Source organism: Pelophylax lessonae (assembly GCF_965119305.1).
Source record: "Pelophylax lessonae genome assembly, chromosome: 1".
In the NCBI taxonomy this organism is placed as follows: domain Eukaryota; kingdom Metazoa; phylum Chordata; class Amphibia; order Anura; family Ranidae; genus Pelophylax; species Pelophylax lessonae.
Window position 1 is genome coordinate 547,346,029 of NC_138768.1, and position 23,047 is coordinate 547,369,075.

General features: G+C 49.2%; 1 protein-coding gene across 1 annotated transcript in view; it reads right to left on the bottom strand.

The window, feature by feature from the left end:
• The window catches only part of PPP2CB (protein phosphatase 2 catalytic subunit beta), a 100,275-nt gene that overhangs the window by 46,241 nt on the left and 30,987 nt on the right, over positions 1 to 23,047 (bottom strand). Inside the window, exon 2 of the mRNA XM_082247833.1 lies at positions 15,955 to 16,164. Coding sequence (XP_082103959.1) covers positions 15,955 to 16,164 — 210 coding nt within the window. The remainder of the gene's footprint in view (positions 1 to 15,954; positions 16,165 to 23,047) is intronic.

Below are 23,047 nucleotides of genomic sequence, written 5' to 3' on the forward strand. Positions count from 1 at the left end.
AGATGATTTTTATAGGCAGTTCTACAGCCTGCATATATTAAAGGACATAAGAGATGAGGGAGAATTTTGGGCAGGGAGTCCATCAGTCAAGTGACTACGTGGTAAAGCAAGGCTACCAGAAAAGGAACCCCTTGATTTCTCCAACTACAAGGATTCACCTTCCACTTTCTTATCTTCTTCCCCCCTATAAAAAGGAACGTACCAGGGGAAGGGTTTTACGGGAAACCTTGAATTACCAGATCATTGATCTGTGCACCGTGTGCTGGCCAGCACCCAAAACCCATTTTCCTTGTGCTTGATGTCAGTCATGTGGTCAAGGGGATCCCCCAAGAGGTACTCTCAACCTGTGCCATGAAGCAGGCGTGCAGCCTGACTGTCTCACAACTGAAGGGTGATGGATAACCTGGTGAAAGCTGATGCGGCAAATATGGGCCACAATTTGCAGCAGTGAAGTGGTGGCGCTGAAGCGTGCCTTTCTGCAGGAAAGCTCAAAAGGGCACTCGGAGCTTGAGAAGGGCTGAGGTACCACTTACCGGGGTGGGACTATGCATACAGTGCAGGCAATTGCACGCTTAAAAGTGCTGTAGGCAATGCAGCAAAATCACCTGAGCAGTACGAAAAATGTTGCATAATGGCCATGACTTTTAAAGTGACAGCAGCCCTGTGAAACACTGCTCCTGGCCTAGTTGGCCTGTACCTTTAGCAGAGAAACAGCCCCAAAGCATGCTGTTTTCACCTCCGTGCTTGACTGTAGGGATGGTGTTTAGGGTCATAGCATTTTTCTTTTTTCAAACACAGCTAGTCAAGTTAATGCAAAAGAGCTCAATTTTGGTCTCATCTGACCACAGCCCTTTCTCCCAATTCTTCTCTGAATCATTTAGATGTTAAATCGGTAAACCTCAGGTGGGCCTGTACATGTGCCTTCTTCAGGAGAGGGACCTTGTGGGTGCTACATAATTTCAATCCATGGCGATGTATTGTGTTACCAATGATTTGTTTGGAGACTGTGGTCCAAGCTTCTTGCCGATGGTCTTGTAGCCCATTCCAGCCTTGTGCAGGTATACAATTTTGTCCCTGGCATCCTTTGACAGCTCTTTGGACTTGCCCACGATGGTGGACTTGCCCACGATGGTGGGTTTAAATGGAAGAGATTCTGTGGACAGGTGTCTTATATACACATAAGTTGTCAGAAGCACCTTAAATTGACATGACTAATCTGTGTACTACATGACAACATACTGTAGCCAGTCTGTGGGAGCCAGAATTGTTGGTTGGTAGGGGGATCAAATACTTACTAAACTGCAACTCAATTTATAACATTTGTTTTTAGTGGGTTTTTGACTGATAAATTCAGACTAGCATTTAAAATACACCTATGATAAAAATTATAGACCCCTAATTTCTTTGTAAGTGGGCAAACTTCCAAAATCTGCAGGGGGATCAAAATGGATTGAATTTTTGTCTGGTCTTACAGTATCCTAACCTCTGATGTTCATTTTTTTTTTCCCAAAACATTTTAATAAAATCTCATTAAAGCAAATGTACAAAACATCAGATAATCGGACAGTCGGAAAGTACACATTAAATGAAGGAACAATAACATGAGTCAGAAGAACATGGTGCCAGACGAGACGGGGTGAAACAGACCCGAACTCGGTCGCTTACAAAACTACAGAAACATACATGACGGTTATGAGTTTGCAATGGTAAGACCACAATCGTACTGAAGTCATGTGGGACCTCTGATGTTCATTGATGGGACACAGCTCCAAAATCTTATTGACTATTAGGTTATGCTGCCCCCTACAGGAGTTGGACACTAGGCAGGAAAAAGCTTTACCATGCCTATGGAGCAGTCCCAGGGGGTACTATCCCATTTCCTGCTATAGGCATTCAGTTTAGTTGCAAGCAGTTTCAGAAGAAAAAAACCCAACTCAGAGGGGTGGGTGCTGTGTCCGTCAATGAACATCAGAGAAAAGGATTTTACGGTAAGACAAAAAACGGAATTTTTGTAAAATCTTACCGTAAAATTCCTTTCTCTGAGTCCTCCGACAGTCGCCGCCCACTCACAAGTCTTCACCAATGGGTATTGACCTTTGCTCCGTAGGAGTAGCTAGGCAACAAGAATTGTTAATACAAAGCTTTTAACAGACACACCCCTAGGGGCTGTCCCCTCAGTCAATACCTCCCTGCACCAGCATTCCCAACTCAGTTTGGTAGCATAGCAGTAAGAGTACACAAAAACCCCAAAAGAGGGGTGGGGGGGGGCGGCGACTGTCGGAGGACTCAGAAAGGAATTTTACGGTAAGATTTTACAAAAATTCAGTTTTCTCTTACATCCTCCGACAGTCGCCGCCCACTCACAAGTCTTCACCAATGGGATGTCCCAAAGCAGTGTAGCCATGAGGGGTGGGAGACGCAACCGTAGAAAGGCAACGCAGTACCCACATCAGAGAAAGGAACTTTACCACAGTAAGAGAACCAACTGGGCAACAGGAAAACGTGCTCAACAGGAGCAACAACCCAGGAAAACAAGTAACCCAGGGGTAAAACACCCCAACAACCAAGGGCCCACAAAAACAAGGGACCCTAGGAAACTGCCGCACTGAGAACTTTACGGCCAAAGGAGGCATCAGTCGATGCCTGAACATCCACCTTCTAGAATTTTGAGAAGGTGTGAACGGACGACCAAGTCGCCGCCTTACACACCTGGGCCACAGACGCCTGATGCCAGAAAGCCCAAGACGGACTCAAAGACCTGGTAGAGTGCGCCTTCACAGGGAAGGAAGGAACCTTCCCCTTCAAGGCATAGATCTGTCTGATCCATTTGGCGATGGTCGCAGCCGACGCCGCCATGCCCTTCCGAGGTCCCTCAGGAAGGACAAAGAGGGAATCCGACTTGTGAAAAGATTTAGTGGACGACAGGTAAACCCTGATCGCCCGGACAACATCCAAGGAATGTAAGGCAACCTCCTTCGGATGCTTAGGCTTCGCGCAAAGCGAAGGCAAGACAATGTCTTCATTCAGGTGAAATTCCGATATCCTTTTCGGAAGAAAAGATGGGTTAGGCCGCAGGACCACCTTATCCTTGTGGACCACCAGGTAGGGAGAATTGCAGGACAAAGCTGCCAGCTCCGACACCCTGCGAGCCGAAGTGATCGCCACCAAAAAGGCAATCTTCTTGGACAATAGAGACAACTAGATCTCCATGATCTTTTCAAAGGGAGCCTGTTGCAACACGGACAGAACCAAGTTCAAGTCCCATGGAGGTAAAGGGTCCCTCCTAGGAGGGGCCAAATGTCGCACCCCCTGAACAAAGGTGCTAACCAATGAATTAGACGCCACGGAGTATGAGCGAGGGGAATACCCCCTGGACTCACACCAGGCAAAATACACTTTCCAAGTACGTTAGTAAATCTTCCCCGAAGAGGCTTTCCTAGCCTTGATCAAAGTGGGAATGACCTCAGGGGAGAGACCCCTATCCTTCAGGACCTGGCTTTCAACAGCCAGGCCGTTAAAGCCAGCTAATGTAAAGCAGGATGGAATATCGGCCCTTGAGACAGATCTTCTCGAAGTGGCAGATGCCACGGAGCGTCGACCGCCAGATTTACGAGGTCTGCGTACCAGGACCGGCGAGGCCAGTCCGGCGCTACCAGAATCACCGTGTGCGGTTCCGAGGCTAACCTGCGAAGAAGCCTGGACAGCAGCTGAATCGGTGGAAAGGCATAAATCAGACGATACTGATGCCAGGGCGCCACTAACACGTCTGAGGCGTCTGCCTGAGGGTTGCGCGTCCTTGCCACAAACCTTTCCACCTTGTTGTTCAGACGAGACGCGAACAGGTCCACATCTGGGGAACCCCACTTCGCGCACAACATCTGGAAGACATCCGGGTGAAGGGACCATTCTCCCTGGTCCAGGGTCTGGCGACTCAGATAATCCGCCTGCCAGTTCTCCACCCCCGGAATGTGAACTGCCGTTATTGCCAGGACGTGCGTCTCGGCCCAAGACAGAATGTCGGCTACTTCCCGAGCCGCTCGGGCACTCCTGGTGCCCCCTTGGTGGTTGATGTAAGCCACCGCGGTGGCATTGTCCGTCTGAACCCGAACCGGACGGCCCCGAAGCCGGTCCGTCCATCTCAGAAGGCAAAGCTTTATCGCTCTCAATTCCAGAATGTTGATCGGGAGGGAGGACTCCTCCCCCGACCAAGTTCCCTGGGCGGACAGAACGCCCAGAACACCACCCCAGCCCGACAGGCTGGCATCCGTGGTGAGCACCGTCCACGACAATGGACGAAAAGACTTGCCCCCCGACACCGCCGGGGACTGGAGCCATCACAGAAGATCCCTTCTGGTGTCGTGGCTCAACGAGATCCGCAGATCCAGGGATTGCGGCCGCCCATCCCACTCGGTCAGAATCTCCGCCTGGAGACCCCGCGTGTGAAACTGGGCAAAAGGGATCGCCTCGAAAGACGAGACCATCAGGCCTAGACATCTCATGCATGTCCGGAGAGACGAGTGCCGGTTGTCCCTGAGGGACCTGACCTCGTCCTGAAGAGTCCGAAGCTTGTCCTCCGGCAGGAAGACCTTCGTTTGGACAGAGTCCAGAATCATTCCCAGGTAGGGAAGGCGAACCGAAGGACAGAGTCAACTTCGGAAAGTTTATGGCCCAACCAAAATCCTGCAGAGTCCGCATCGTGGTGGACAGGTCGGTCACCAGGCTCTGACTGGCGTTTGACCGTATCAGGATATCGTTCAGATACCCCAAGACAGCAATGCCCTGTGCTCGCAACAGGGCCAGAACCGGCGCCAGCACTTTGGTAAAAACCCGCGGAGCCGAATCGAGACCGAAAGGTAACGCCACGAATTGGTAATGATCCTCCGCAATGACGAATCGAAGGTACCTCTGGTGACCCTCGAAAATGGGGATGTGTAGGTACGTATCCTTCAGATCGATGGAGGCCATGAATTCCCCCGGATTCAGGGCAGCCACCACTGTGCGCAGGGATTCCATGCGAAACTTGCGAACCCGCACAAAGCGGTTCAGAGCTTTCAAGTCCAGGATCGGACGCACTTTGCCCTCCTTTCTGGGCACAGTGAACAGATTGGAGTAAAACCCCCGAAATCTGTCCCGATGAGGCACCGGGACCACCACCCCCGGGGCCCGCAGGTCCCGGACCGCCAGGTGCAAATCCTGCAAGCGCTCCGGAGACAGCTGAAGATTTGAGGGAAAAAATCTGCCCGCCGGCCGAGAGAGAAATTCGATCTTGTAACCAGATCGAACGATTTCCTGAACCCACCTGTCCCGAACGCGTGCCAGCCAAGGTTGTAGGAAACCGCGCAGACGTCCCCCCACCCCAGAAACGGGTGAGGGCGCCCCTTCAGGCGGAAGTGGTATGGGAAGTCGAACCGGACTGGCCGGACTGCTTCCCTGCCCACAGGTTCTTCTGGGAGCCTTGGCCTTTGAAGGGCTTGCCCTTGGACTGCGACCGAAAGGCACGAAAGGACCCCTGAGAGGGCCTAGACGAGGAATTCCGCTTCCCACGGAAAGACTTATGCTTGAAAGATTGGGGCAGGAGAGTACTCTTGCCCCCCGTAAACCCCTTTTATCAGGGTATCCAAAGACTCGCCAAAAAGGCGAGACCCCGCGTAGGGAAAATCCGCCAGCGTCTTGCGAGAAGATTGGTCGACCGACCAATTCTTCAGCCAAATCAGACGACGGTTCGGTACCGCCACGCTGGACAGGCGCAGCCAAGGGAGCTAAATTCAAGTCCGCATCACACAAGTACATGACACCCTGATGGATCTGGTCCACCATAGCCAACGTGGTAGGCGGAGCGGAATCAGCCGCCAAGGTGCGCCCGAGCATCTTGGTTCAAATCAGCAACAGTCTGTGCCACCATAATGGAAGCAAAAATAGGCTTCAGCATAGAACCAGCCACCATACAAGCATGACGGGCAAGAGACTATTCTCCTGTCCGTAGGGTCCCGGAAAACCGGGGTATCCTCAGAAGGCACCGCAGTAGCCTTGTTCAAAACGGCTATCGCGTGATCCACCGGAGGCGCCACACACCAACGCTCGTCGGTGGCAGGCGCAAACGGATTAAGTAATTTTAACTTATTTGGCACAGTAAAAGGCTTCTTTAAATTGCGCCACTGTTCATTAACCGTATGGCGAAATTCAGCAGGGCAGGGAAAAACCTGCGCTGATTTGCGAGCCCTCTGTGTTCCGAAAGCAGACATCCTAGCAGGAGGAGTAGGCTCATCCTCCAGGTGCAAGGTGTCCTTTATGGAAGCAATCAGCTCATTCATGAGTGCAAGCTCTTCAGGCGAGCCAGGGGGAGAAACATCAACCCCCTCCACCTCAGGCTCTCCCTCAGACCCCACAAGGTCCAAAGATGAGCGGGACCCCGAGAAGGGTACGCCAGCCACAGCAGCCACATTGCCCTCTGAATCAGAGGAAATGAATAACCTGGCCCTTTTTGCGGATCGTTCAGCCAGCAGCATCTGCACCTGAGACACCAAGGAAGCCACTACAGTGGTCAGATCGGCCCCCTCGGGGGGTGCAGCAGCCCCCTGGTCCCCCACCAGGGCGGGGGGAAACTTGCTATCCTGAGAATCCATGCCCCAGTACAGAAAAGCAATAAAAAGGTACTGGCCCTTTAAAACCACGGCGAGCGCAGCCCACCGCACACTGCTGTATGCACTGACCCCGCAGGGATAGACAAATACTGAGCAAGGAATGACAGGACAGAAAGGTAAAAACCTGGGAGAGAGCACACCAGACTGCTGCCACAGATCGCTGTTCCCGGGGAAAGAGGAAGTGATGCAATGCTGACTGATTGATATAGCCTATGGAAGGCTCCAGCAAAATGGCCGCTCGGCAGAGGGAAAAAGGCTACAATAAAATGGCGCCGCCATGTGCATGCGCAGTATCGCCCGCCAAAATGGCGGCGAATGGCGCCAAAACACGGCGCTGCATAGAGACAGGGCCGGTCACAGTATACAGGCAAATAAAATGGCGGATCGCCGCAGCGATCGCCGCACACACACATGTCTGCACACAAACTGCACCCAGAGCATATTAAACAGCAGAGCAGGATGGCCCCCCCTCACAGCCCACAGGCATGCAGCCACACAGGGATCTGACAGGGAGCCCGCAGTTACACAGACATGGAGGGTAATACACAGCCACAGACTGACACCCATACAGAAAGGTCCCCACACAGAAGGTGCTTACCGTACCAGATGGCGTGGGGAGCCGTCTCCAGCGACAAACCGCTATCAGGGCAGACAGGGAGTGCCGCAGCCAGGACGCTTGTGGACCGCAGTCATGGCGTCCAGTGAGGTAGCCACCTCACAGGCAGCATCCCTGCAGCGAACAGGGATGGGTCGTTCAATGTGCCAGGGTAAAACCTAAGCTGAACGCTCGATGGCAGGCTGGGGATCCATCTGGCTCTCAGCCCTGGGATGCAGGGCGGCCAGTCCAAAACCCAGCTCCGCATGATGATTCTTCGTCAGAAGATCCCTAAACTAAGGCTGACAAAATAACAGCTAGCAAGGAAAAGAGAAAAATACTTGAAATAAAATCAAAGAAAGGGTAGAAGGCTGAGACTGAGCCCCAGCACAGGATAGCCAGCTACTCCTAAGCTAGGCAAAGTCAAACTGAGTTGGGAATGCTGGTGCAGGGAGGTATTGACTGAGGGGACAGCCCCTAGAGGTGTGTCTATGTTAAAAGCTTTGTATTAACAATTCTTGTTGCCTAGCTACTCCTACGGAGCAAAGGTCAATACCCATTGGTGAAGACATGTGAGTGGGCGGCGACTGTCGGAGGACGTAAGAGAAATCTAATTTTCTCATTCGTTCATTGACCGACACTGCTCCAGAATCTTCTTGACCATTGGGGCGTCCGAAAAAGTGTTTAACAAGAGGGGTGGGAAAAAACAGCAGAAAAAAAATCCCAAAAGGCTAAACTTAGCCAACCAGGTAACATAGAGCTCAACCAGAAATAACTAGAGCACACCTGAAAAAACAAACACAAAAAAACACACACACACACACACACACACACACACACACACACACACACACACACACCCTCAAGGAGGACTAGTCCGCAGATGCAACACATATATTTACATTTTGTAAAAGTGTGCACAGACGACAGACCGTCTTGCAAATCTGCATCAGGAGGCACTAAGCGCCCGCATAGAATGCGCCTTAACAAGGAAAGGAGGAACCTGACCCTTGATTAAATAGGCCTGCACTACCGTCTGTCTGACCCATCTGAAAATGGTCACGGCAGAGGTGGCCAACCTTTTGAGAGGTCCATCCGTAAGGACAAATACCGAGTTCCAATTTCCTAAACTACTGTTGCCGGGAAGTACACCCTGATAGCCAAAACCGCATCCTGGGAATGCAAGGCAATCTCCTTAGGATGCTTAGGCCACAGGGAGGGCAACACAATGTCTTCATTCAGATGGAAACCAGAGACAACCTTAGGAACGACTGACAAGGGCGAAGCACCACAATCTAAAGTGAACGATAAGACAAGGCTGGCAGCGCCGACACCCTGCGTGCAGAAGTAGTTGCTACAAAGAAGGCAACCTTCTGAGACAATGTAAGCAGAGGAATCTTGCATATATTTTAAAAAGGTGGTTTCTAAAAAACCAACAGCACTAAATTGAGATCCCACAGGAGCAACGGAGACCGCACAGGGAGAGCCAAGTGTCTAACCCCCTGAACAAAGGCGCGAACCAAGGAATGTGTAGCCAAATAGACATTGAAAGAAAAAAAAAAAAACGCCAAGGCCGAAACCTGGCCCTTGATGTCACCCAAGGCCAGGTGCTGTTCCACACCTCTTTGGAGGAACGCCAAAATTCAAGCCACCGAAAAGGAACAGAGAGAAACCCAGAGAGACTCCCTTTAAAAGCCAGCGACTGCAAAGCAAGATGTAATATTGGCCCTTGGGCTAACAGAGCTTCTCTGAAGGGAAGTATCCAAGGACCATCGGCGACCAACCATATCAGATCTGTGTACCAAGACTTGCGAGGCCAGTCTGGAGCCACTAGGAAGGGGGGGGGGGATCCCTTCTGCCTCGATCCTTTCCTGGAGTCTTGGCAGAAGTTTTTAGAGAGGGAAAGGCGTATCTCAGATGATACTTTTTGCAAGGAGCCACCAGTGCATCTGTGGCGTTGGCCAGAGGATCCTGAGACCATGCACAGACCTCTGCATCTTCCTGTTGAGACGAGAGCCTAACAGGTCCACCTCAAGAGTTCCCCACTGGAGAAAACTGCTGTAACGCCTCTGGATGAAGTGACCATTCTCCCTGGTCCAATGCCTGATGACAGATAATCTGCCTGCCAATTTTTCACTCCTGGAATATGCACAGCAGAGGGGGCTGGAACGAAGCATTCTGCCCACCTTAGAATGTCGGCTACTTCCCGAGCCGCCAGGAATCTTCATGTGCCCCCTTGGTGATTGATATAAGCCATGGCCGTGACCTTCTCCGATTGAAACCTTACCGGACACCCCTGAAGGTGATTCGTCCAATGAGCCAGACAAAGTCTGATGCAGAGAACGCCACCCCACCCGGACAGGCTGCCATCTGTGGTGACCACCGTCCAGTACAAGGGAAGGAAAGATTTTTTTTTCCCTGATAAAGCACCAGAGAGAAGCCACCAAATCAGGGACCCTCTTGTACCCCAGCTCAACAGGATCAGATTGTCTAGAGACTGTGGATTCTTGTCCCAGCTGGCAAGAATCTCCCTTTGCAGAGGTCTCGTGTGGAACTGTGCAAACTGAATCGCCTCAAAAAAGGTAGACACCATCAGGCCCAGCACCCGCATTTAAGTCTTGAGAGATGACCGACTGCTAGACAACAGGAGCCAAATTACATCCTGCAGCTTTGGGAGCTTATCCCATGGGAGAAACACCCTGGCTGAGGCAGAGTCCAGAGGCAGACCTAGATAGTCCAAGTTGGTGGACGTAACCAGAGCCAGACCTAGATAGTCCAAGTTGGTGGACGTATCCAGAGGAGATTCCTGGAAATTCAACTTCAAACCAAACTCATGCAGAGTCTGCACAGTAATCTCAAGGTTGTCCGTCAGAGCAGTCGGGAGACTCTGCTCGCAGAAGATGATCGTCCAGATACTCCAGTACCGCAATCTCCCGCTGGCACAACAATGCCAACACCGGGGCCAAAACTTTATGAAGGCCCGGGGAGCTGAGGCGAGACAAAAGGGTAATGCCCCGAGTAGATAATGCTCCTCGCCCACGGCAAAACGGAAGCGTGGATGACAGACCTATCGGAATATGAAGGAAAGCATCCTTGATATCGATAGAGGCCAGAAGATCCCCCTTGATGTATGGATGCCACTACTGTACAAATGGACTCCATTCGGAATATCTGTACCCACACAAAGCGGTTCGGAGCTTTGAGGTCCAGGATTGGGCATACCTTATCTTCCTTCCTGGGAACTGTAAACAGGCTTGAAGAAAAACCTTTGAAAACGTTCCGATTCTGGATCAACCAACCCTTGTAGTAGCAAGTCTTGCATCGCCCTGAAGAGACCTCGCAGGTGGTCTGGGGATAAACGCAGGTTGGAAGGAAAGAACCTCTCTGGAGGAAAAGTCCGAAACTCGATCTGGTAGGCAGCCCGAATCAGCTCATGGACTCACTTGTCTGGAATCAGGGAGGTCCACGGGTTCGGAAGGGAATCAGGGAGGTTCGCCTACCAGACCAGCTCCGCAAAAGGCAGGGAGAAGCTGTCCCCCCCCCCCCCCCTCCAAATCATGGCGCAAAATCTTTGCCCACTCCCACAGAGTCTGGGACACCAAAGCTGTAGCGAACACCGGCCTAGGGACTGAACCGGCCACAGTAAACATGTGGAGGACCAAAAAGTCTCAGCTCTCCTGTCGAAGGGATCTTTAAATTGCCACCGCAATTAGGGTGGATTTATTCAGCCTGCAAACCTGAGAGTCCATCACAGGTGGGACTGTCAACTTATTCAACAGAGATACCGTCTAGCGAAATGCTTAGGCACCGCCATATTGCATTTAGGACAACCCCACCAACTCGCGAAAATATTGTCAAAGTAGGCGGGAAAAGAGAATACCTTTGTCGCTTTTGAGGAGCTGCAGGTACCAAGAGGGGATCGGCGCCTCCATTTTTAAAAGTTGCCCACACCGATACAATCAGTGCATTCACCAGCACCTTATGCGCAGCAGCGGAATAGGAATTATCCTCACTATCAAAGCACTTGAAGTGCGTGGACGCAGAACCAGTAGGGCCGCTGTATACTAAGCTCACCCCAAAACATAATTAGGGAGGCCGCCGACTGCGATCCCGCAAGGGAACGCCGGCCAAGGGTCCACAAATGGACCACCCATGAGACCCCGAAATGGGTAAAGGGGAGGTGGGGGGGGGGGTCGCTCTTTGAGCCATCCATAGAGAACATAATAGGACATAGCACCCTTAAAGGGGGGCCGCCCGCAGTGACGCAGAGGCAGGGTACTCTCGCCCACACAATGGCAGCAAGACTGTCACTAGAAATGAAGCTCCCCCAAAGTTTCACCCTGATCAAGGGAGGTGCCAAGCTGACGAGAGAGTCAGGGGTTTCAGCAAGACTCACTGAGCCCCCCCCCCCCCCCACCCACCAACGGCAACACCCAAATCAGCCACATGGCCTGCTAAGCCGCGGCCTAAATTTTTGAGGGAGCCCAACCAGCTGACAACCCAGGGAAACAGAAGGGAGGGCAGATCCCCACGGGGCCACTTCACCTAGGTTCTGGTCAGTCGCCCGGTTAGCAGACGAGTAGGTCGAAAAGCCGCACCCTAAATTTTCAAGCCGATCGGCCCGCGTGAGGGGGCGTACACGCGGATGGTAAAACATACACTCCCCCAGCCCAACAACCGCCGCAGGGAGCCCCGAGGACATCTCTGCCCTAATCACCAACCCCTAGGATGGCAGGGAACCCTGCTCACCCCCCCAACACCGTTGCACACTAGGAAAAACCTGTCAGCCCAGTCAGCAGCAACTCCAACCAGCCACCTTCACAGTGATCGAAATTCAGAGGGGCTGGGGGGGGAGGGAAAGGGACCCAGGGGTCCGACCGTCCCAGGGAGGGGACCATGTCCACCCCAAAAGACCACCGGGGGGGGGGGGGTGCGCTACTTACCACACTAAGGAATCGGGTGGGCACCGCCCCGGACAAACCACCTCTACATCGGAATGGTGGTGCTGTCTGGCCAGGAGGCATGCTGCGACTCAGGCCTGAACAAGGTGGTTTGCGCCCTAGTGCGGAGCTCAGGTCTGCACACGCTTGCTGGCCGGACAGGAAAACCATAAGGATCTAGAATATCCAGTCCAGCAGTTGATTGTAGTTCTCACAGGAACAGAAGATAGGAGGAAAATAAAAAAAATGCTAGTACCAGAGATCCCAGCAAGGAACTAGGTCCTTACTCCTGACTGGGCAGAAAAAACTGAATGCCTATAGCAGGGAGTAGGAGTATACCCCCTGGGACTGCCCCATAGGCGTGGTAAAGCTTTTTCCTGTCTAGTGTCCTACTCCTGTAGGGGGCTGCATAACCCAAAGGTCAGGAAGATTCTGGAGCTGTGTCCGCCAATGATTGAAAGAGAAAATTATTTTCCCCACTGTAGGTAAGCATTACAGATGTCCAATGATGCCTTAATGGAGACACTACCACAGTACGAATGTATCCCATCTGGACTTTACCAAAAAAAGGAGTGTCTTGAGGTGCAGAATCAGCCAAACCGCATCCTTTTCGGAGGTATTGAACATATTCCCTTTTACCTCTCTGTAGAGGGAACTAGATCACTTTCTGCTAAACAAAGACTTGTCTGTGGCTTGGTTGAGTTGCATTGTTCTAAAAACCTAGGTACACCAGAGGAGGTGGTCTTGAGGGCTTGGGGTACGCTGAAGAAGGAAATAGCCAGTTGTGAGCCGAAAAGGAGAGGCCCTGCTGGCAAAACACTTTACATTTTGTAAGTCAAGGCAGATAAGTGCTTTTCCTTTTGTAAGTTGAGGCCTTTCCATAAGTCTATTGATGTCATCTAGCATTGCACCCATGAACCAGCTATTCTAAATGGTAGCTCCATAAGGGCCCTCTGAGGTCTAATCTGCCAACTAACATTTCAGGCAAGGAATATAGCACATAACCACAAAGACAAAGCCTGATTATCAAGGGTGCCACATCAAACAATGCATTATCCACTGGTCTGCCAACTTCACATAAACAGGGGACACAGCTCCGTAGACAACAGGACGCAAGGCTAATGTACCATTGGTATACATGGAACGTGCAATCAAGTATGTCTTACTGTTGGCTGGTCTTTGAAGAAAGGAGATTCCTCAAACAGGAACCATAGTCTTTTTCAGCCTGGACACTGGTTTATCTACGAGTGGTGAGATCTATTTTTTTTTTTTAAAAGGAACACCTCTTCGAAAAGGGTAACCAACCAAGAACCTTTTAAACAAAACAAAAGACCATTTATGACCCTTCCATTCTTTGCTTGTCAAAAATAGGAGGAATAAGGAAACACCTCAGTAGACATGCAGGCTTAGGTATTCTTGGGTACAGAATAGAATCAAATCTTAAAAAGAGGTATGCGGGATTCCTCAATTTTCAGCATTTCACTCAGATATAGTCAAGTCAGATATTAATGCATTTTCATGCAGAAAGGTTGAGGAGTCACCAGTTTGCCATCCTGAATATTCACGGCTTTCCATGGGCAATCTTTCGATTTTAAATTTTCAATGGTTATTCTGGAATTTTTTGATGCATTGTTCTCACGCACTTTTACAAGTTACCCTCTGTATTTTGCAAAACTCCATAAAAATGTTTTGAATGTGAAAAGTTGAGGAGAAAGCATCTTCGTAACTACCTGATAGGGTGGGATTTCAATAGTTACAGTCCAATGGCAAAGCAGACCCTACAAGCAGAAAAATCTGCAAGTCTCACCAGGGTGGCATACCACATCTACTTGGGCCAATATGGGGCAATGAGCATCACTGGAATTCTCCCCTTCTCCCTTCCTGTGTAGCAGACACGGAAGAAGTTTCAGGAGAGGAAAGGCATATCTGGATGTACTGATCCCAAGGAGACACCATGGAATTCACACCTCTACAAGGCGGTCCCTGAACCTGGATATAAACTTGTCCAGTTTGCTACCGAACTTGGAGGCCAGAAGGTCCTCATCTGGCATCCCCTATCTGAAACACAGGTCTGAAAAACCTTTGGATACAGAGACCATTTTCCCAGTTACAGAAATTGCTGCCAATTGTTTATTGTCCAACATATATGATTGAGAAGTCTGCAGCCCAAAGATTTGCATTCCAGGATAGGATTCCCTTGTCCTGTTCGCTCTGATGGTTGATAGTATTCCACTGCCACGGGGTTGATCTCAATGAATCCAAGTCAGGAGGGACCTCCAAGGGGTTGGTCCAACGTTGAACAAAAAGGACAGACAGATCGCCAAACGCTTCAAGTTTAGGAGACGGGATTTCTCAGATAACCAAGTCCACTGCATTGAAGCACGGAAATCCTCATGGTGAGGGGAAGAAATAACATATCTGATTGATTACATCTAATTTTAAAGGGCAGACAGTAAAACATTCAGAATCTAAAAAGGTCCAAAATTGGCTGAATGTCCCCTTTGGGTTATAGGACTGTAAAATAAGCTGGAGGTAAAACCCCTAAAAATGGTTCAGCAACTAGAACTGGGGCTATGACTCCTTGGTTCAGAAATACAGAGTGCCAAATGGAGAGCGGCTGGTCTCCGAAGGGAAATGGAGATTTGATGTCAGAAACCAAGTAGGGGGCAGGGGACAAAACTTAAGTTTATTGCCCTAATATACCAACTCTGGAATGCGAAGAAAGGTGGTATAGTTCAAAGGCAAGGCTGAAGAGAACAGCACTAGATAGCTGTGAGTCTGTTTGGATTTAACCACTTTAAGATGAGAAGGATTTGCCCCCTTAATGACGAGGCCCTAATTTGCGATTCGGCACTGCGTTACTTTAACGGACAATTGCGCGGTCATGCAACACTGTACCCAAATAAAAACTGACTTTTTTTTCCCACAAATAGAGCTTTCTTTTGGTGTTATTTGATCACCTGTGCGATTTTTATTTTTTGCGCTATTAAAAAGAGCGACAATTTAAAAAAAATAATATTTTTCAGATTCTGCTATATGACATTCTCAAAAAAAAAAAAAAAAAAAAAGTTATCACGTCTACTAACTACGGGAAAGATTTGTCATTTTTACAGTTTTTTTTTACTAGTAATGATGGCGATCTGTGATTTTTTTGTGGGACTGCGACATTGCGCGGACAGATCGGACCCCTGACATTTTTGACACTTTTGGGGGTACCAGTGACATTACTACAGTAATCAGTGCAAAAATAATGCACTGTTACTGCAATAATGACACTGGCAGGGAAGGGGTTCACAGTATAGGTGATCAAGGGGGGAAATGTGACCCCAGGGGAGTGATTCTAATTATGGGGGGTGTGGCTTCTGAAATGACCATAGAGACATGTGATCCTATAAAGGATCACATGGGCTCTATGGTCATTGCAGGGAGAAGAACGGTCGGCTGTGTTTACAAAAGCCGACCATCCTCTCTCAGCGGGGACCGATCGTGGGTGTAAGGCGGCAATCGGAGCCGCCTGACACACGCATCGGCTTCCCAGCTGCCAAGTGGGGACGGGAGCGCGCCGGCGGGGCGCGCTCGCCCCCTGGCTTCCCGCGACCAACGTAGGTCTACGTCGGTTTGCGCAGGAGAACCACCCTGGAGCAGTAAATAGGCGGCGGGTGGTCAGGAAGTGCATAATGAAATAAAGACGGGGACCAACAGATGGTTTTTAGCAAAAACATACACCTGTATTTTAAGTTAGGTCTAAACAAAAAATTATTTGGAAGCATTTTCTTACCTTTAATGCTACAAGAAGAGTTACTGTTTCCACAGAATAATATCCTCTGTCCACATAGTCCCCCATGAACAAATAGTTGGTATCTGGGGATTTCCCTCCAATTCTGAAGAGCTCCATGAGGTCGTGAAACTGGCCATGCACATCTCCACAAACTGTTACAGGACATCTTACATCTTGAACATTTGACTCTTTTGTAAGGATTTCCTTTGCCTGTGGATAAGATTTACACAATATAAATACACATTTCAACCAAAAAGGTTTGATAATTTAACAATGGTATTTAGCCAATTCTGTGATAAAATACCTACAGATAAAAAGGTGGCATTAAAAAGGTTACATACAACTACAGAAATTCAATATCCATTTGAAACTACCAGGAAAAAAAAAAAAAAAAAAAGCCTTACTCTCCACTAAATTTTCTTAGTACAAGACCTGGTCAGAATTGGCGTTGTTTTACTTTTATACTATTTACAACATGCTTATATGTAGCATTCCATTGCCACAACTCTCATTGTGATAAGGCCCCACATATTCACATACTGCATACACAGTCTGTTGTAGACTACAGGGTTTTAAAGAGGGTTGTAAACCTCCGAAATTAAAAAAAAAAAAAAAAAACACCTGAAAGACAAACACATAATGAGCAAGTATGCATCGCATGCTAGCTCATTATGAAATACTTACCTTAGAACTAAGTCCCGCAGTGCCGCCCGCTCCCCTCTCTCACGGGTGACATGTTCAATCGCCCTTCTTCAGGGTTTGCGGCATCCGGCCATCTGATTGGCTGGAGCAGTGATGACATCACTCCAGCGCATTTGCCCGAGAGCAGACGTTCAAGGCACATGGCTCTGAAGGAACGGCATGAGAGACCGTTCCTTCAGAGCGCATGCGCCAGTGATGTCACTGGCTGCATGCAAAGTAAATATCTCCTAAACAGTGCATGTTTTAGGAGATATTTACAGTACCTATAGGTAAGCCTATGATAAGGCTTACCGATAGGTACAAGTTGCAGAGGAGGGTTTACTTCCTCTTTAATTTCCCAGCAACACAAAGCCCCTGCTTTAATGTGCCCATATGGAGTGGGAAACAAAGGCGGATCAAGAGTCTAGTCTCGGGAGGGGCACTGCCAGAAATTAAGTTGTTGCTTACAGAACTGTATTGCAAAACGAACTTTAACCATACTTCTCTTTTAAGTGTGTACCCAGCTAAGTGGAAAGGGCTTAAAGGGGGGCGATAAAACAATCTGTGCCTACTCGCTGTATGCACTGCGCACACATACTACAATCTTTGTACCACAAAATACGCCGAAGCACTGTGCCACAGGTAACCATTATATAGACACATAAACCTCAGAATGAATGATCATTTTTAAAAAATTAAATGTTTTCATCACATATGCTTTACTTCACACAGAAACTGATCACTGAACCTACCTTAAAAAGATCTTCATTAAAACCTGCAACTGTTGGGATAATAAACACCTTGGTCAGGGCTATGTACAACATACTGTGTAGAGTGCAGGGGTCAGGAGGAGTAAGTAACATACAAAACATCATAATGTATAGAGTACAGGGGCCATGACTAAAGCTCACCATACATGGTTCAGTATTTTTCATTCAGCCAGCTGAACAAAATAAACTGAATAAATTTCCCCATCCAGACATTCCAAGATGAATAGGGAAATCTTCCCTGTTGTGTCTGTATATTCTGACAGCAGGATTCCCCCACTTTCAGAATACACTGATCAGCATTGCAGTCACTGGCTGCATGTGCTTACCGAATACTGCAGGACTGTTTATCAGAAGCCAGTCTATCAGACAAAACAACTGTGCTGCAGTGCTGCAGTCAGACAAGCCCCCTTGTTTACATGAATTTCCCCCTTACATCATAAATCCCCATCCCCCCCTTTTATCAGACCCCTCCCCCTTATGTCCCCAGAGTCAACCCCCTTACATCGGGGGCCCCAGAGAGCCACCCTCCCATGCACCAGGGTCCCCCAGAGAGCCCCCCACTTTACACCAGGGTCCCCAGAGAGCCCACCCACTTTACACCAGGGTCCCCCCCCCCCAGAGAGCCCCCCTCCTTACACCAGGGTCCCCCAGAGAGCCCCCCTCCTTACACCAGGGTCCCCCAGAGAGCCCCCCTCCTTACACCAGGGTCCCCCAGAGAGCCCCCCTCCTTACACCAGGGTTCCCAGAGAGCCCCCCTCCTTACACCAGGGTCCCCAGAGAGCCCCCCTCCTTACACCAGGGTCCCCAGAGAGCCCCCCTCCTTACACCAGGGTCCCCAGAGAGCCCCCCTCCTTACACCAGGGTCCCCAGAGAGCCCCCCTCCTTACACCAGGGTCCCCAGAGAGCCCCCCTCCTTACACCAGGGTCCCCAGAGAGCCCCCCTCCTTACACCAGGGTCCCCAGAGAGCCCCCCTCCTTACACCAGGGTCCCCAGAGAACCCCCCTTCCTCACACCAGGGTCCCCAGAGAACCCCCCTTCCTCACACCAGGGTCCCCAGAGAGCCCCTTCCTCACACCAGGGTCCCCACAGAGCACCCCCCTCACACCAGGGTCCCCACAGAGCACCCCCCTCACATCAGGGTTCCCACAGAGCCCCCCCTAACATTAAAAAAAGAGCCTTCAGAGTCAATTGTACTCACGTGCAGGCTGACACTCTGCTGCGTCCTGAGTGGAGTGTTGGTTCCACCCACCTCCTCCCTCCAGCTACTCCAGCACAGAGGAGGAAGGAGGCTCCGCAGTGAATGCTGGGGCCTCGCTCTCCTCCTCCTTTTCAGGTGACGTCACTGGTTGCTAGACGTCGGGCGGCGATAGCAACCAATGCACTCACTGCTGTATAGGCCAGCGGCGCGGTGGCACTACAACAGAGGCTCTAAGCTCCACCGCCGCTGCTGCTGGCCTGAGACTCTGATACTGGGGGACTCTGGCAATTGACTCTCACTGTTCCGCGCCCGCTGTCCCAACTGTGCTGTGCACGCTCAACTCCTGGCTGGTCTCTGCTGGATGGGGCAGGACTCTTTGCCGGATATATGGGGCTGTCAATTTTCGGTCAAATTCCTATAGCCCGACACCCCAGACATGCAGCTCCAGGCGCCTGGCTCCTAACTTTTTAAGCTGCCTCCTAGATTTAAAGCAAATTTGCAAGCCCTGCACTAACATACTAAACTCTTTGAGCAATTCATTTTATTGGCACTTGAGTAAAGTATTAAAACCCTCTATATACGGTACAATAGACAGGTTATGCATACACTCCTCAAGCTTCCATGAAAAAAACATTTAAAATGTTAGAAAGCCAAATTAAACAGATCAAGTAAAATAGCAATCCTCTTTAGGAAAAACACATTTTAAGCATCACAAGTTCAAGTAACTATGATCAAAGAAATCAGGCTGTTTAACTTTTCGGTGTAACAGAACAAAGATGTTACATTTATTTATTGTAGAAACAAGGAATGGTCTGACACTCAATTATAAACACCTCCATCCCTAATTCAATGCAACTAAGAAAATAATAGCCCTAATGGGACTTTAAATGAGGTGGATATAGGGTCACAAGTAAAAAATAATAATTTGAATAAAAATATACAATGCATGTACCGGCAAGCAAAGTGCAAGAAAAATACACCCGATAGGATAACAGCAGCAAAAGATGCATAGGAGGTAGAGAATCTTGTTATAAAATTGAATAAAGTGACAGCATACAATGATTATAATGCATGTACTGATAAACATTGGTCAACTGCATATAAAGCATAACAAGGTTACAATGGCAGAATTGCATGTTGAGACATATCATTTTTGAAACTCTGCGTGTTTCGTGGGTCTGTTGCCCACTCATCAGGAGTATACATGGGTAAGCATATCAAAAAATGAAAAATAGTGTGTATTGTTAAGTCTGATAAACATAATTGGCCAGCAAGCATGGATTTTCGACCAGTGTCTAACCCAAGTGGGGAAACCATACTCGCATCAGGAGCAGACTTGCATCCTGCAGCTTTGGGGGCTTGTTCCATGGGAGAAACACCCTGGCCGAAGCAGAATGTAGAGGCAGACCCAGATTGTCCAACTTGGTGGACGGAACCAGAGCAGATTGCTAGAAATTCAATTTCCAACTGAACTGCAGAGTCCGCACAGTAATCTCCAGGTTGTCCGTCAGAGCAGTCGGGAGACTCTGCTCGCAGAAGAGGATCGTCAAGGTACTCCAGTACCGCAATCCCCTGCTGGCGCAACAATTCCAACACTTTATGAAGACCTGAGGAGCTGAGGCGAGACCAAAGGGTAATGCCATGAATTGATAATGCTCCTCACCCGTGGCAAAGCTGAGAAAGCGCGGATGACTGACATATCGGAACATGAAGGTACGAGTCATTGATATCGATAAGAGGCAAGAAGGTCCCCTTGATGTATTGATGCCACTACCATACAAATGGACTCTATTCGGAATATCTGTACCCGAACTGTAAACAGGTTTGAAGAAAACCCTTGAAAACATTCCGATTCAGGAACCGGAACAATCACCCCTTGTAGTAGCAAGTCTTGCACCCCCCCGAAGAGGCCTCGCAGGCGGTCTGGGGATAAACGCAGGTTGGAAGGAAAGAACCTCTCTGGAGGATAAGCTGGAAACTCGATCTAGTAGCAGGACAGAATCAGCTCGTAAACCCACTTGTCTGGAATCCAGGGAGGTCCACGGGTCTGGAAGGACTCGCTCTCGGCTTACAAGACCAGGTCCTGTTGGAACCCCCGGAGGTGGTCAGAACAGACTACGATTCTGTGTCTTGAGATTCTGCTTAATGATATAATCCAGGGAGGATCCGAACAGGCGATACCCCACAAAAGGGAAGATCAGATAAGGCCTACTTGGAAGTCTGGAAAATAAATTTGTTGGAGAAGCATGGACTTTGAAGGCACTAAATAATTTTATTAAATCACAACTAAAATGTACATCAAAAATGTGGACATTGTGCCTCAAAAACTTGGAAGTCTGGTCCGCAGACCAGCATTTTAGCCATATCCTGAGCCGAAGGACCACTGCCGTCACGGACAGCCTAGAGACTAAGGCTCCATGTACACAGGACGTTGTTAAAAGTCCCTTTGAATGCTGGTATTTTTAGGACGTTTGAAACGTCCGTTCGGTCGCGTTTGTACCCGCGTTTAGCGGGCGTTTGCGTTTAGAACCGTTCCTAGAGGTCAAAAAAATGATTCCCCTTTAAAATGGAAAAACGCGAACGCTAAACGCGGGTCATCGCGTTTGGTCGCGTTCGGACACGTTTTTGCGTTTGAAACGCCGGGAAACACACGTTCGAACGCAAATAATTGCGTTCTAAAAACATCCCTGAACGCAGCTGCCTGCAAATGACTAAACGACCCTGTGTACATGGACAGATAAGAAAATGTAGATGGGTTCAGGGGCTTCTGAAAAAAACGCCCAACTGCTCCTAAACGGCCATTTCCAGCGTCCCGTGTACATGGAGCCTAAGGGAGCCCCATCCAGAGAGACATAACAGACAAACTGCAACCCCTGGACCAACTGATCCGCCAGCTCAGTTGGTCCAGACAAACAGACAAAACTGCCCAAAAGTTACCGCATCTACAAACTAGGTAAAGATTAAAGTCATTTTTATTTATTTTTTTTACTATTAATGGCGTCGATCAGTGAATTTTAGCGGGACTGCAACATTGCGGTGGACAGATCAGACACTTGACATTTGACACTTTTGGGGGGACCAGTGACATTACTACTGAAGTCAGTGCAAAAAATATGCAGCTACTGTACTGACACTGGCAGGGCTTAACACCAAGGGCAATCAAAGGATTAAAAGGTGTGCTTTCTAACTGTGTGGGGGTTGGATTTACTGAATGAACACAGACTTGTGTTCCTAATAAGAGGAACACAGGATCCCTGTGTTCGTTACTGACAGAACAGCGGCCTGCCGTGTTTACGGCGGCACACCGTCGTTCTGTCTCCACGGTTGCCTGGCGGCAATCGCATCCGCCAGACCCACTAATTGGCTCCCCCTGTGGCCAGTTGAGGCGTGCGCCCCCACTAGCGGTCCCGCGAAGCGTACAATTACGTTTCGCGGGACAGAGCTGACCTGCCTCAGTATATGTACTGCTGGTGGTCCGCAAGTGGTTAAAACGTTCTGCTGCAGGGAGATTTTTTGGCATGCCCTCAATCACCCAAACGGAGTTCTTGAGAGGCCAGATTGTGATGTGTGTAGAAGCGTTAGGGAACGCTATGCTGATCAGAACCTGCATCCACTGATCACCTGGGCTTGCTAAACCTCTTTCGAAGTGTGTGAATATTGCAACCAACGTAAAAGTAAGCTCCAAGGACAGGACAAAAACTACAAAATTCTGATGAGCATGTATGGAAGTCAGGAATGGTATTGCATTTACCCTTGGACTGGAACTCTTTGTCCATGAAGGACATGTTGGCAGGTAAGGCATAATGCCTTACGGCATTGAAATATGCCTTTGATGTTAAAAAAAAACTTTAGTGGGGCACTGACTGTGGTGGATTTTGGTTTAACTTTACTAGGTGTGATCTGGGTTTTTAAGTTTCTGGCACGTCTATATGAAATGAGAGGTTGATCTGTGATAGTGGATTTGAGGTGTGGATCCACTTGTAAAATGGACCAATGTCTTAGGAACATAGGCTCCATGTTTCTGAATTGGGTGTGAAAACTCACGGTTGTAGTGCCGGGATGGTTTTAGCCTATCAACTATGGTGCCATTCTGTTTGTAAAAAGTGAAGGCCTCATCGACCTTAGTGGTTGGATAGCCCTTATCCAGAAATTTCTGCCTTAACTGACCATGCGTTTAACAGTCTACATCTCTCGTGTAATTAGGTTTGCAATACTGGCTTTTGGGAATATTACTGACCCAGGGGGAGATGACGACAACTTTTGTAGCGCAGGTATGAATTACCTGCCATAGGCTTACTGTAACTTTGGGCATGAATTGAGCCGCTGTCATGGCCAAGCTGGAGATCGAGGAATGCTAATGTATTCTCGTCACATACTGATGTGAATGACAAGCCCATGTCATTAGCATTACAGTGTTCCATGAACTGCTTGACTAGAGATATA